This window comes from Syngnathus leptorhynchus, chromosome 2, assembly GCF_054491065.1.
Source record: "Syngnathus leptorhynchus isolate UIUO chromosome 2, UIUO_Slep, whole genome shotgun sequence".
NCBI lineage: Eukaryota > Metazoa > Chordata > Actinopteri > Syngnathiformes > Syngnathidae > Syngnathus > Syngnathus leptorhynchus.
The window spans coordinates 126,414-138,334 of record NC_141196.1 but is presented as its reverse complement, the minus strand read 5'-3'; the positions used below and the strand labels follow the sequence as shown (position 1 = coordinate 138,334).

Here is an 11,921-nt window from a genome sequence, read left to right as displayed (position 1 = left end):
GCAAAACGCCGGCTTTTCGCAAACGGGCCCGAGCGACGCAAACGCGGCGACCGTTTGGGCTTCCGAGAAAACCAAAGAAAAGCGCAAATTGCGTGGATTCCCATATTGGAGTCGCTCAGGCTTGCGTGACATCAGTCCGCGGCAGCAAAAGATCGGATCGGCTATCGTCAAAGTACGCAAAGAAACACCCGCCGCCGCAGGCAGGCAGGCAGGCAGACGAGGGAAAAAGCGGCGCGCTCGACAGGAACCGGAAGCGGGCACTCGCAAATCCAGCCTCGGCCGTCCGAACGGAAAAGAAACCAAAGCCCCCGTCCGTCCGTCCGTCCGTCCCAGTTCTAGAGCTGCGTGCTGACCGAGTCCTCCGCGAGCTCGCGGCCGTCCTCCGCCGCGTCGTCGCAGGGTCCCACCCAGCCGCCCATCATCATCAGTCCTCTGCCGCCACCCCCGCCGCCCGTCGCCTCCACTCCGCCGCCACCTTGGAAAATGTCCTCGCTGGAGTCCAAAAGACGCGAGCTGGACTCGGACATGTTGGACGCGCAGTGCAGCGACTGGCAGGGACAAGGCGGAGGCGGGGGCAGCGTCAGGAGCGCGTCGCGTCCGTTTGTTCGGCCCACCCGGTTCAGACGGGTCTCGCTGCCGGTCACGCGCTGCGGTCCCGAGTCGGCGCGGCCCCCCCGCGGGAGGAGCAGCCCGTCGGAGATGGTGTAGGAGGGCGGCGAGCGCAGGGGCAGCGAGCGCAGGGGCAGGGCCGAGCGCTTGGAGCGGGAGAAGAGCACCGAGAGGCGTTTGAAGGAGTCCGTCTTGGCCGCCGCTGGCAGACGCTGCAGCCGGCTCTTGGTGCGAGCCAGCGAGGTGGAGAGCGAGGACGAGAGCCACGGCGACGCTAGGGCGCCGGAAGGCGGGAGCGCCGCCGTCTTCAGCCCGTTGCTCTTGGGTTTCTCTTCCCCCTCCTCGGCCCGGCCCTCCTCGGCCCGGCCCTCCTCCCCCTCCCCCTCCCCTGCCCGGCTCATCCCGGAAATGGAGCGTACCAAGGCGGAGACGCCGAGCGCGGGCGCCGGCTGGCAATCGTCCTCCTCCTCCTCCAGCGGCACGGTGAAGCCGACGCCCTTTGCCCTCTGGTCGCCCGGCTCGCTGTCGTCCTCCGAGGCCACGCCGCCGCCGTCGTCTCGTGCCATGTCGCTGGAGGAGGAGTAGTGTCGGCGAGGAGGACGCCGGTTGCCCAGAAGATCCAGGACCTCGTAACGGAAACTGGAGATGTCCTGCTTGAGCTCCTGGAAACAAACGCAAAATGTCGCTCCATGAAGAGCCTGCAGGCGCTTTGCACAGCGAAGACGACTCGGCTTTCAAAGGTTAAAAATGGAGCGGGAGCGGGACCAGGAGGAGGGGGGGGGGGGGGCAGCAGAAGGAGTTTTTTCAGCACAGTGTGCTTTCCAAACTGTCCTGACTTCTCTCGGCCAAAGATGACGGGAACTTAAGAAGTGGCCGGCCATTGGTTCATCATGCCAAAGATCCCCGGTCGTGCGGTCGGATCAGGATGACGGATCCACCGGAATGAGGGAAAAATAGGCCCACCTTGAAGTTCTCCTCCGTCAGGCCCTCGTCCGTCTTGGCGCTGCGGATCATGGCGGCCACGTATCTCTTCACCAGGTTTCGGATCACCTCCTGTTGAAAAGGGCGCTTTAGCGAGACCCCCACGCAAGCACCGAGATCGGCTACAAAGAATCCGTCGGCGTCAGATACCCCGAACCAGCGTTCGGTGTCGGTCCTCTTTGCGGAAACCCGGCTTACGCACCTGGTAATGCTGGTTCTGTATCAGACTGTCGGCGTGACGCTCCTACGGAGAGGGAGTGACAAGTCCAAATAATCAGGGACTGACATTTTCAGTTTGAGCCTCGGCGGTTCTGGCGTGCACCGATGGATTGAATTTAGAAACGCAGTCGGAGCTCTTCGGTCAACTTGTGTGGGCTGCTCATCTTACGTAACTCAGCGAGTGCGTCTGTGTGCGTGCGTGCGTGCGTGCGTGTGTCGGCGAGCGGAGCTCTCCTCCTTAGCGACACGCTCAGCCTCGGCTCCACTCACCGTGAACTCTCGCAGGTTCTCGCACTTGTGCGGGTCGTCCCCGGGCGGCCGGCCTCGGCCGCACAGCTTGTTGTGGAGCCACATGAGCAGGTACCAGACGGACTTGGGGCTGGGAACGATGTTGAACGGGGGCGGCAGCGTTCCTCCTTCGTCAAAGTAGCTCATCCACAGCTTGGTGCGGGCAAACTTCCACTCAATGTCAGCGTGGTCCTGATGGCCAGACGACGATGGGCCGGGCGGGGGGCAAGCGGCAGGCATCAGGCAGGCGGGCAGGCAGGCAAGGTCAAAAAGGGGCAGCGGCGGCGGCGGCGGCGGCGGCGGCACTCACGGCGATGAGCTGGTACGAGTTGTTCATCATGGCGATGAGCATGTTGAGGAGCACCACCAGCGAGATCACGTTGTACGTCCCGAACATGGTGGCGCCCACAAACTCGGTGAACTCGTGGCGGGCTTTCACGTTGGTGACGTAGAGGTTGAGCAGACCGAATATTGACCAGAAGAGCGACTGCAGCGTCTCAAAGAGCCTGGAGGCGGACGCAGGGAACAAGCTGCCAATGCCAGCTCACCGCTCACGTGGTGCTTTGCTTTGCTTTGCTTTGCTTTGCCAATGCGCAAAGCCTGCCTGCCTGCCTGGCTGCCTGCGTGGCTGCCTGCCTGCCTGCCTGCCTGCCTGCCTGCCTGCCTGCCTGGCTGCCTGGCTGCCTGCCTGCCTGCCTGCCTGGCTGCCCGCCCGCCCGAAGCCGGGCCCCATCTGGACTGCGTACGCTGCTCTGCAATTTATGACTGAGAAAGAGTTCTGCTCTTTCGGCAAAACTTTGATGAAGCAAGCGGCCAGCAAAGCCCATAGATAGAAGTATTTGTACTATTCATTCCGTGCTGACCCGGGGAGGCGACAGAGCGTCGTTACTGCAAAGCGAGAAAGACGCCACGTGACGACTCGGCGTTTACTCATGCGACAAGCCCCTCCCCCCTCCCGGCGGCGCCGACGGTCATCTGTCAGTCATGGCGGAGATGTTCCCGAGCCAGTTGTTTTGCCGCCTCCGCAGACGCGCCTCGCGCAGACGCCTCGCCTCGGTGTCAAACACGCCGACGCGTTGATGCGGCGTGATGGACAGATGAGGCGCGGGCGAGGGGGGGTTGCATTCGCGAGCGCAACGTCCTCTCTCGATTTTGCACATCGAACCGTCCAAAGCCAGAGCAGGCCAACACAGGAACGGCCACTTACGTGGAGAAGGCGTTGTTCTGCCGCTCGCAGCGGATGCCCTTGCAGTTGTTGGGCTCTTCCGAAGCCGTGGTCTCGTAGTAGAAGTAGAGCTGGTTCAGGCCGTTGGCGAAGGCGAGCAGCACCTGTGCGGGGAGGAATGGCAAAGGCGCCTGCTCAGCGCCCTTGGCACGCCACTGGCCAAAGACGACGCCAACGTGACGCAGCCTTGGCCGGAACGGCGTCACGGGGAGGGGAGGGGAGGGGAGGGGTGAGGCTCCCTTCGGGGCAGCGGTAATTTACCAGGCAGTAAATGAAGAGGAACTTGAGGATGTCCAGCAGCATCCTGCCCAGGGAGATCTGCAGGGGCCCGAGGTGCGAGTTGGCGGTGAAGAGCGAGATGAGTCGCAGCGAGCTGAAGATGTTGGCGATGGCGAACAGAGCCTCTGCGATGAGCGTCGGGTGCCACATCTCCCACTCCTCCCGGGGCCGAGATGAGTTGTACTGGCCGAGAGAGACAAATCAAGCGCACGGAAGGAAACGCCAGGCCGGGTGGACGTACGCATGATGTGGAAAGGCACACAGGGGGTGTGTGGGAGGGAGGGAGGGAGGGAGGGAGGGCGGCTAAGCGGCCGGCAGCAGCTCACAGATGCCGCAGATGGCTCGGCGTCTGGCGAGCGAGCGAGCGAGCGCGCTCTCGTTTGCTGTTCAAAGCACCTTGACGACGCCCTCGAGCACAGAGGCCGAACCCGCCCGATGCTCGGCGTTACCTTGACATAGGCCACGATCTTCAGTGAGATAGTGGCCAGGTAGAGGGAGTTCATGGCAAAGTCCATCAGGTTCCACCAGTCGTGGATGTACTCTGTGAAGCCTCCGTCCCACATCTCTTTGATCTCTGCCCAGATGAATCCTAAAGTGCGCGCGCACACACGCAGACGCTTTCTTGACATTTTGAACTAAGGTCGCTGGCTCAGGCTTGGCGTACCCAGCACCCACGGCAGAATCATCCACTCCACCACGGTGGGCGGCGGGCCCTGCATGTGCAGGTTGGTGCGGGCGATGTGCTGCGAGGCCAGCAGGAGCAGGAAGAGGAAGGTCAGGTAGGACGCCGTGTGACAGATGAACTTGATGAAGGGCTTCTTGATGAAGCGCCCCAGCGCGCCTTTGGGAGCCAACAGGTAGATCTGCGCCAGGCAGGGAAAGAAAGAAAGAACCAAAGAAAGAAAGAAAGAAAGAAAGAGAGAGCCGGGAGACGTGAGCGAGGAGACGGGGGCGAGGAGACGGGGGCGAGGAGACGGGGGCGAGGAGACGGGGGCGAGGAGACGGGGGCGCGCCGCTCCTACGCCCTCAAAGCGCACCGCCGCCGCCGCCGCGTACCAATGAGAAGACGGGAAACAGGAGTCCGATGATGAAGCAGGTGACCAGCTTGACCGCCCAGTGGCGCCGCCTCCAGCCCGGGAAGCCGTCGTACCACAGCGTAGCCAACAGCTGCTGGCAGTTGGGTTGCGCCACAAACTGCCGAGACAGACGGACCGGTCACCGTCGTGCACGTGGATCCGCAATGCAAAGACACGCGGGAGAAAGAACTGGTTGAACCGAGGCAACAAAGGAAAGCTTTCCGTGCCAGAAGGCAAGATGGCAATAGGGCCGTCCCCAGCCCAAGCCTTTGGCCCCTTTGGGATGCCGTACCTCTTTTTGGTGGTATTTGATGGCCAGCTTGAGCTTGGCCAGGTCGTGGCACTGTCGGGGGTCCAGCTCCTCGCTCTGGTCGCTGTCCCGGTGGTTCAAGATGGTCTCCAGCTCTCTGGAACTCCTGGCCTGGTCCAGAAGGTCTTTGGCAAAACGCTTGCACTGTTGCGACAGCTCCTCGTACTCCTGGCGGAACTCGTTCTCCACCTGCCCGGCCGGCCGGGGAGGCAGGAAGCTCAACTCGGCGCGATGGAATTTTGCCAGCAATTGGCCACAAAACAAAGGCGGACCTTGCTGAGTTCCTTGAGTTCCCAGCCCAGTCGGAAGGCGGTCAGGATGGGGTCCTCGCTGGACAGCGCGATGAGCGACGGCGACGCCAAGGCCTTGTAGATGTTGAGTCGAGAGCGCGAGTGCCGCAGGCTGTCCACCTGCGGACCAGACGGGAGGCGTGGATGCCGTGCGTGGCCTGGCAACTTTGGCAATTTGGGAACGCTGCGCCGCTCGTGACTCGGGGCACCTCCGAACTGGAGACGCACTCCACGCAGTCGCATCGGATCTGGTGCGGCCTGGGAATGGTCACCTAACAGGAGGGCGGGAGAGGAGAGGCGCGCAGGTCAAAGGGATGCCCGCCGCTCGGCCCGAAAGGATGCCCGCCCGCCGCTCGGCCCGGAGGGATGCCCGCCCGCCGCTCGGCCCGGAGGGATGCCCGCCCGCCGCTCGGCCCGAAGCGATGCCCGCCGCTCGGCCCACGCGCTGGCCCTCGCTTACCTTCCTCTGCACCAGCAGCTTGATGATCTCGTAGTTGTTGGTGTGCGCGGCCAGCATGATGGGAGTGATGTCGGGGGTGAACTCCGAAAACTGGCTGTCCATCATCAGCGAGGGAACCTGTCCGGAGCACGCCAAAGTTGTTTTTGCCGTTGTGTCCCCTGGGCACCTGTTTTTGTCAACGGGCACCTGTTTCTCGCCGCTGGGCCGGCGATGCGACAGCAGCAGCTCCACGGCGCCCACCACCTCCTTGCGGATGGCGTAGAGCAGGGCATCGCCGGTGTGGATGCCGTGGTCCAGGAGCAGCTCCATGATCTCCAGGTTCTCGTTCTCGATGGCGATGAGCAGCGCGCTGCGGCCCAACGGGTCCAGACAGTTGACGTCCATGTTGTAGTAGACTTCGGCCTCGCGGAGCGCGTGTTTGACGCCGGCGTAGTCGCCCTTCTCCACCGCCGTCAGGTAGGCGCGTTCCTCTGCCGACAGCTCCACCTCAGCCCGCACGATCTGCAGCGGGATGCGGTCGCGGTATGGCGAGTACGTCGCCTTGAGGGAAGACAAACCGCATCAGCTGGCTGGCTGGCCGGCCGGCCGGCCGGCCGGCCGGCTGGCTAGCTAGCCTGCTGACCGGCTGGCTAGATGGCTAGCTGGCTGGCTTGCTAGCTTGCTAGCTAGCTAGCCTGCTGACCGGCTGGCTAGATGGCTAGCTGGCTGGCTTGCTAGCTTGCTAGCTAGCTGGCTCGCTGGCTTGCCGGCTGGCTAGCTGGCTGGCTGGCTATCTGGCTAGCTGGCTGGTCCTCACCTTCTTGTAGTAGAGCTGAGTCATGGGATTCATTTGGACGATCTGGCGGGGAGACAAGACACCGGACCGATGACTCCCCACACACGCTCGGCGACGTCGGTGCCCAGCGAGTCCCTCGTGCTGTCCGCGCAATAAAAGCAAGAAGCTCCAAACGTCATTTGGCTTCTCTAGCTTGCAACAAGTCGGGCAACTCGAGTAGGTCACGCGCCTGTCGTCGACGCCTTCCCGTCTCGTCTGCAAAGGTGCGCGTTGGCTCCAGAGGAGCAGATTACGGATCGGCACCCGAGGCTTTATGTGGCTTCGCAAGGGAGTGTCGTTTGCCTAGCGTTGCTGCAGAAGCAGGCTGGTGCCCGGCCGCCCGCCCGCCCGCCCGCCTCCAGAGGCTATTGGCTTTGTTTTTTGCAACTTGCACCTGTTGAGATGTGACAGACTATTTGAGCTGGCCTCGCCCTCTGGAGCGCTCATCTGCTTGGACTCCGCCGCCCTCTGGAGCGCTCATCTGCTTGGCTGGGCCCTCCGGGCTGGACACGCGCCTGGGCTCCGTAGACCTCTCACTGTGTGTCTGTCCGGCCCGCACTTGACGAGCAAAAGCTCCACCTGAGCCCCCCCCACACGCTCAGCGCTCGCTTCCCCTGAGCTGGCCCTCCCTCCCCGTAGCTTGGCACCAAAGCTCTTTGCTTCCAACCTACGCCATTGGCGCCTCCAAATAGCGCTCGCTTGACAAGTCAGTCCAAGTGTCCCGTCTGTCGTCTGTCCCGCCCGAGATGACAAATGGCAAGTGAATAAATAAAAACGATGGCGTCCTCTACTTGTGACCTTTGCTTGAGGCTGACAAACAAACATCTTTACCAGATGAAAAGGGCTGAGGGAAAGCGAGCCAATCCAGAAAGTGTGTTACCCGATGATGCAACCTTTTTGTTGCGTAACGCTCTAAATTTAGAAGCGCGAGGCATTTGGGGAGACGGACGGGGCCGCCGACACTAGTGAAGATAGCGCAACCCCGTGCGGCTGCCAACACTCTGCTTTGGGGGTTCCTCTTTGTCGAGTTGAGCGAGTGTGCTCCGATCTCGACCCAGAGGGCGCGGGTTGGATCCATGGCGAGACACGGAACCCCGAGGCGCTCCTGACCATCAGTAGCGCCGCAAAGCGAGCGGCGGCCCGTTGACCGGCGGCCCGTTGACCGGCGGCCCGTTGACCGGCGGCCCGTTGACCGCGGCCCGTTGACCGGCGGCCCGTTGACCGGCGGCCCGTTGACCGGCGGCGCATGTTTGACCTTCCTGCCTCCTTCCCCGAATAGGAGCGGCTGGCGTCAGCCGTGCTCTCCCACCTTCCCCGTTAGCACGTGGTGTTTGTCCCTTCCTCACTTCACTTCCACTTTACCTCCCCGTCGTCACTCGGCCTCTGAGGCCACTTGCAGATATTGTGCAAGTGTTGAGGCTGCCGTTGCGTCAAGCTACTGCCTCTTGAGTCAACCGACTTCCTTCCTTCCTTCCTTCCTTCCTTCCTTCCTTCCTTCCTTCCTTCCTTCCTTCCTTCCTTCCTTCCTTCCTTCCTTCCTTCCTTCCTTCCTTCCTTCCTTCCTTCCTTCCTTCCTTTCTTCCTTTCCTCCCTCTCTTTGCATACAATTGATGGCAACCTTTTATCAGCCAAAGATTTTCTCCCTCCCTCCCTCCCTCCCTCAGCTTTTTTGCCTTTTCAACACAATTGCAGCCGCTTTTCCCTTCAACTGGCTCCCGCTCTTGTTCTTTTGCTGTGGAGGCTGCAGAAACGTCTCCTCAATTCCGCCTTATGCTAGCGGGTGGGCTTCAAGCGTGGGATATTGATTTGCCTCCTCCGGCCTAAACGAATCGCCACGGTGCAGCTCACTGTGATGGACGACAAGAACGACCAAAGAGCGCGTCGCCTTTCGCCTCCTCTCGGCCACGAATGTCAGCCGCTTCCCTTCGCGACGCTCCTACGCGAGCGGAAGCGAGCCTCTACGCCGGTTTCCGTGGTGACGCCTTAACGCTTTGCCCGGTTGAGCGTCAAAAGGCCTCATAGCAGCTCTGGGCCCGATTGACCTCTCGTGGTGACGTCCACAGACACCCAAACGTGTCCTTGGTTAGATCGCAAAGTGGCCAAAACCTCGTATCTGGGATTGGCCCGAGAGTCAAAAGGACGAGGAAATGAAACATGATAGAAGCCTTAATGGAGGAAGACCATTCCAATAAGCCTCGCTCATTACTTGCCGGACGCACGCTGACATGTTCAAGTGAAATGTGACATCAAACCGGAACCCGGTCGTCAGTGGAGCCCTCGGGAGGGGGTCGAGGACCGAGTAGGGCCAAGTGGCTTGATTGGCAAAATTGCCAAGATCGCAATCTCCGTGTCGAGGCCGCCGCTGGGCCGGATGCCGTCTCGCCACTCGTGGCAACTTGACAAGCGCCGCCTGTTCCTCAAAGCTGACCTCTCGCTTCACACAGGGCGTTTGCTCTCGTGAGCTAGGGAAAAGAACGCTCTGCCCCCCCCCCCCCCCCAAGCACCATCTATCGTACAAAATTGCAATAGAACCGAGCAAAATGTGCCACTGAAGCCTTCCGACTTCACAGGTGGATGATGAAACGAGTTTGAGATTTTTTTTTTTTTTTTGTCCTTGGCGCCCTTGAGGCAAACACTCTCATTGATCCCTCTTGAGGAAATGGCAGCACGCCAGCGTCGTAAAGGATGATATGCGGCAAGCGCCCCCTGGGGGTCGCACGTTATGTTGACGACGCACAGCCCGCCGCTTTGTGCGGACTTTGAAAGCTTTGCAAAAGCAACACTTTGAATTTTGCCCTTTTGGAAATGGTTCCCTCATGCTCCTTTCTCTTCTGAGACACGATCCAATTGGGGTCTGCACTCCCACTTTCACGGACTTGCTCAAAGGTTGTTTGGCAAAATCCTCCGTCCCCTCGGCCGTGATGTATGTGATCGCAGGCTTGTCTTCTAACGAGGCTGTACTTTATTTTATTCTTTGCTGCATCGATGTCTGTTGGTTGCAAAATTTGACTTTGATCGTCCTCGCGGAGGCGGCGCATTGCGAGCGTGACATCACTGATAGAGCGCCATCGCTTGATTACAGAAGTCCATTAGCTGCGGGACCGACGAACCGCCGCAGAGGCCAAACGACCCCCCCCCCCCCCCGCATAAAACCCCATGAAAAGACTAATCGTTTCCAAGCAGTATTGGCCAAAAGTCATATTTTTGAGGCGGTGAAAGTGACAGCGCGTTTATTGTCGTCGCAAGAGGGTCCGGGATCTTCGGGTCGTGACGCAAGTACGCCGAGGTCCCACTCGACGCCTAATGACACTTGCGGCCGTCCGTCACGATGGCCACCATATTTTCTGCTTCAAAATCAAATTAGCTAATGCTTCCCGACAGCGATGCGGAAGGAGAGCAAAAGTGGAGTGAGGAGGCGGGAGGCGACGGCGCGATTAAACCAGTTTAACCTCCATCTGAACCCGTTTGCCTTCAGCCACGGCAGGGGGGGCGGGGGGCGGGGTCTGGCTGCGCTAAAAGAAAGAAAGAAAGAAAGAAAGAAAGAAAGAAAGAAAGAAAGAAAGAAAGAAAGAAAGAAAGAAAGAAAGAAAGAAAGAGCATGCGCACGGTCGCGTGGCGGCTGCCGCCGAAGTAACAAAAAGGGATGAGGGTTTGAGTTTAGACCCGGGTGAAACCGTGAGCCTTTGTAAGAAGAGGAGATAAGAAGGAGTGTTCGTCAAAAGCAAAAAAGGAAGGAAGGAGGCCGCCTGCATGCCGCAAAAAGTGCCAGCCAGGGAAACGGCGCAAACCCTTCCTCTCTCTGCTCTCCAGCCAAAGGTGTGCGAGAGGAAAGGAGGCCGGAGGGAGCCCGCGCAGGTCACACAGCAAAAAAACACATTTGAGACTTTGTGCCGAGCTGCGCTCGCCCATCTTTCCAAAAAGTCGCTCTCAAAATAGGAAGGAAAACATAGCAATACGTCGCGTCGCGTCGCGTCACGTCACGTCGCGTCACGGCGCATCGCAGCAGGCTCCCAATGCAGGACGCGGCGGGCTTGCCATTTCCCGTCCAGTCCTTCCGTTCGGGCCCTTTCGTGCACTATCCACCATGTACATCAACAAGGGTCCGGATCATTACGACCGACGTAAACCTTTTGGAGTGAAGCCAAGTAAGAGCTCGTCCATCATTCATATCTGCGCCTTGCTTGCTCTCTAACGTTGCATATCAATACTGCTGACGTGAGCATTTTGAAACGGCGATCTAGCAATATCTGTCGAGGCTGATCGCTTTTCCAAAACGAAGGCCTTGATTCTTTTCGGCGAAGCCACTGAAAGTGAACAAGACCGTAAAGACCACGTCTTCTTTTTGGAACGAGCCATTTCGCGGCTGGGGCACTGCGCATGCGTGTTAAGAGCAGGTGGAGAAGAGTATTTTTTTTTTTTTGGACGAAGTGTTTCACGTGCAGCTAAGACGCTGGTTCTGCAGCGCCATCCATCATCTGCGTGTGCCTGGCCCCTTCGTGCACAAGCGCTGACGCGCACGCCGATGTCGACTGCAGTGGCGCACCAGCGTGCTCCACCGCCATCTCGCGCGCAAAACCCGCCAAGACCCACGGAAACTCCGCAGCACCCCTCGTATTGAGTGGGGCGTGGAGTAGCCCCCCCCCCCCCCCCCCCGAGCGCCCGCCCGTTCGAGCGCCCACTCGCCTGCTTCTGCGCTGAAGCCAACACTTTCCCCGTTGCTTTTGGATTTGCGCTAGCATGCATCGTCCCCGTCGGCTTGACATACGCGCACCATAAATCGATCAGGTGCGAGGAGGAGGAAAGTTGTCTTACCTGTTGGCGAGAGGCATGTAAATATCCTCCAAATGAGTCCCTTCTGGTACCTTGCGCCTGACGTGCGTCGCTTAGCTTCCTTCCTCAGAGTGTCTCTGTCTGTCCGTACGTCTCTCCTTCCCGCGGGATCTCCTAACGCACACACACACACACACGCGCGCACCGCCACCCCGCTCCTCCCTCCCCCGCCCCTTTCCTCTTGCTTTCCGCGGGATCAACTCGTCCGGGCCGCGCCGCCTGGACTGGGACGGAGCGGTTCTTGGTGCTGGGGACTCGGCCGCAGCCGCGTCTGTCGGTCGGCGCGTGCCATCCTTTCTGTGCGTTGGGGCAGGCGAAGCGTCGGTGCGCGCATGCGTGTGTCGGGAAGCGGCGTGCAGCAGCTACAGGTGATGACGGCCCATTCCCACTATTCCAAAGAGAACGTCTGTGCTGCTGCTGCCGCCGCCACCGCCGCCGCTGCCGCCGCCGCTGCTGCCGCTACTGCGCCTGGTAGCGATGCTGCTGTTGCTGCCGCTACTGCGCCTGGTAGCGATGCTGCTGCTGCTGCTGCTGCTGCTG

At 60.4% G+C, this 11,921-nt stretch overlaps 1 protein-coding gene across 1 annotated transcript; it reads right to left on the bottom strand.

The window, feature by feature from the left end:
* Positions 1 to 335: 335 nt before the first annotated feature.
* On the bottom strand, positions 336 to 11,510 carry trpc5a (transient receptor potential cation channel, subfamily C, member 5a). Its single transcript, XM_085902803.1, has 17 exons — positions 11,364 to 11,510; positions 6,534 to 6,575; positions 5,924 to 6,277; positions 5,738 to 5,854; positions 5,487 to 5,549; positions 5,260 to 5,397; positions 4,970 to 5,176; positions 4,658 to 4,795; positions 4,266 to 4,464; positions 4,051 to 4,190; positions 3,584 to 3,784; positions 3,305 to 3,426; positions 2,408 to 2,603; positions 2,080 to 2,289; positions 1,793 to 1,834; positions 1,573 to 1,662; positions 336 to 1,271 (listed from the first exon to the last, which is right to left on the bottom strand). The coding sequence occupies exons 2-17, from the start codon at positions 6,564 to 6,566 to the stop codon at positions 336 to 338; spliced, it is 3,186 nt and encodes a 1,061-aa protein (XP_085758929.1). The 5' UTR covers positions 6,567 to 6,575; positions 11,364 to 11,510.
* Positions 11,511 to 11,921: the final 411 nt, after the last annotated feature.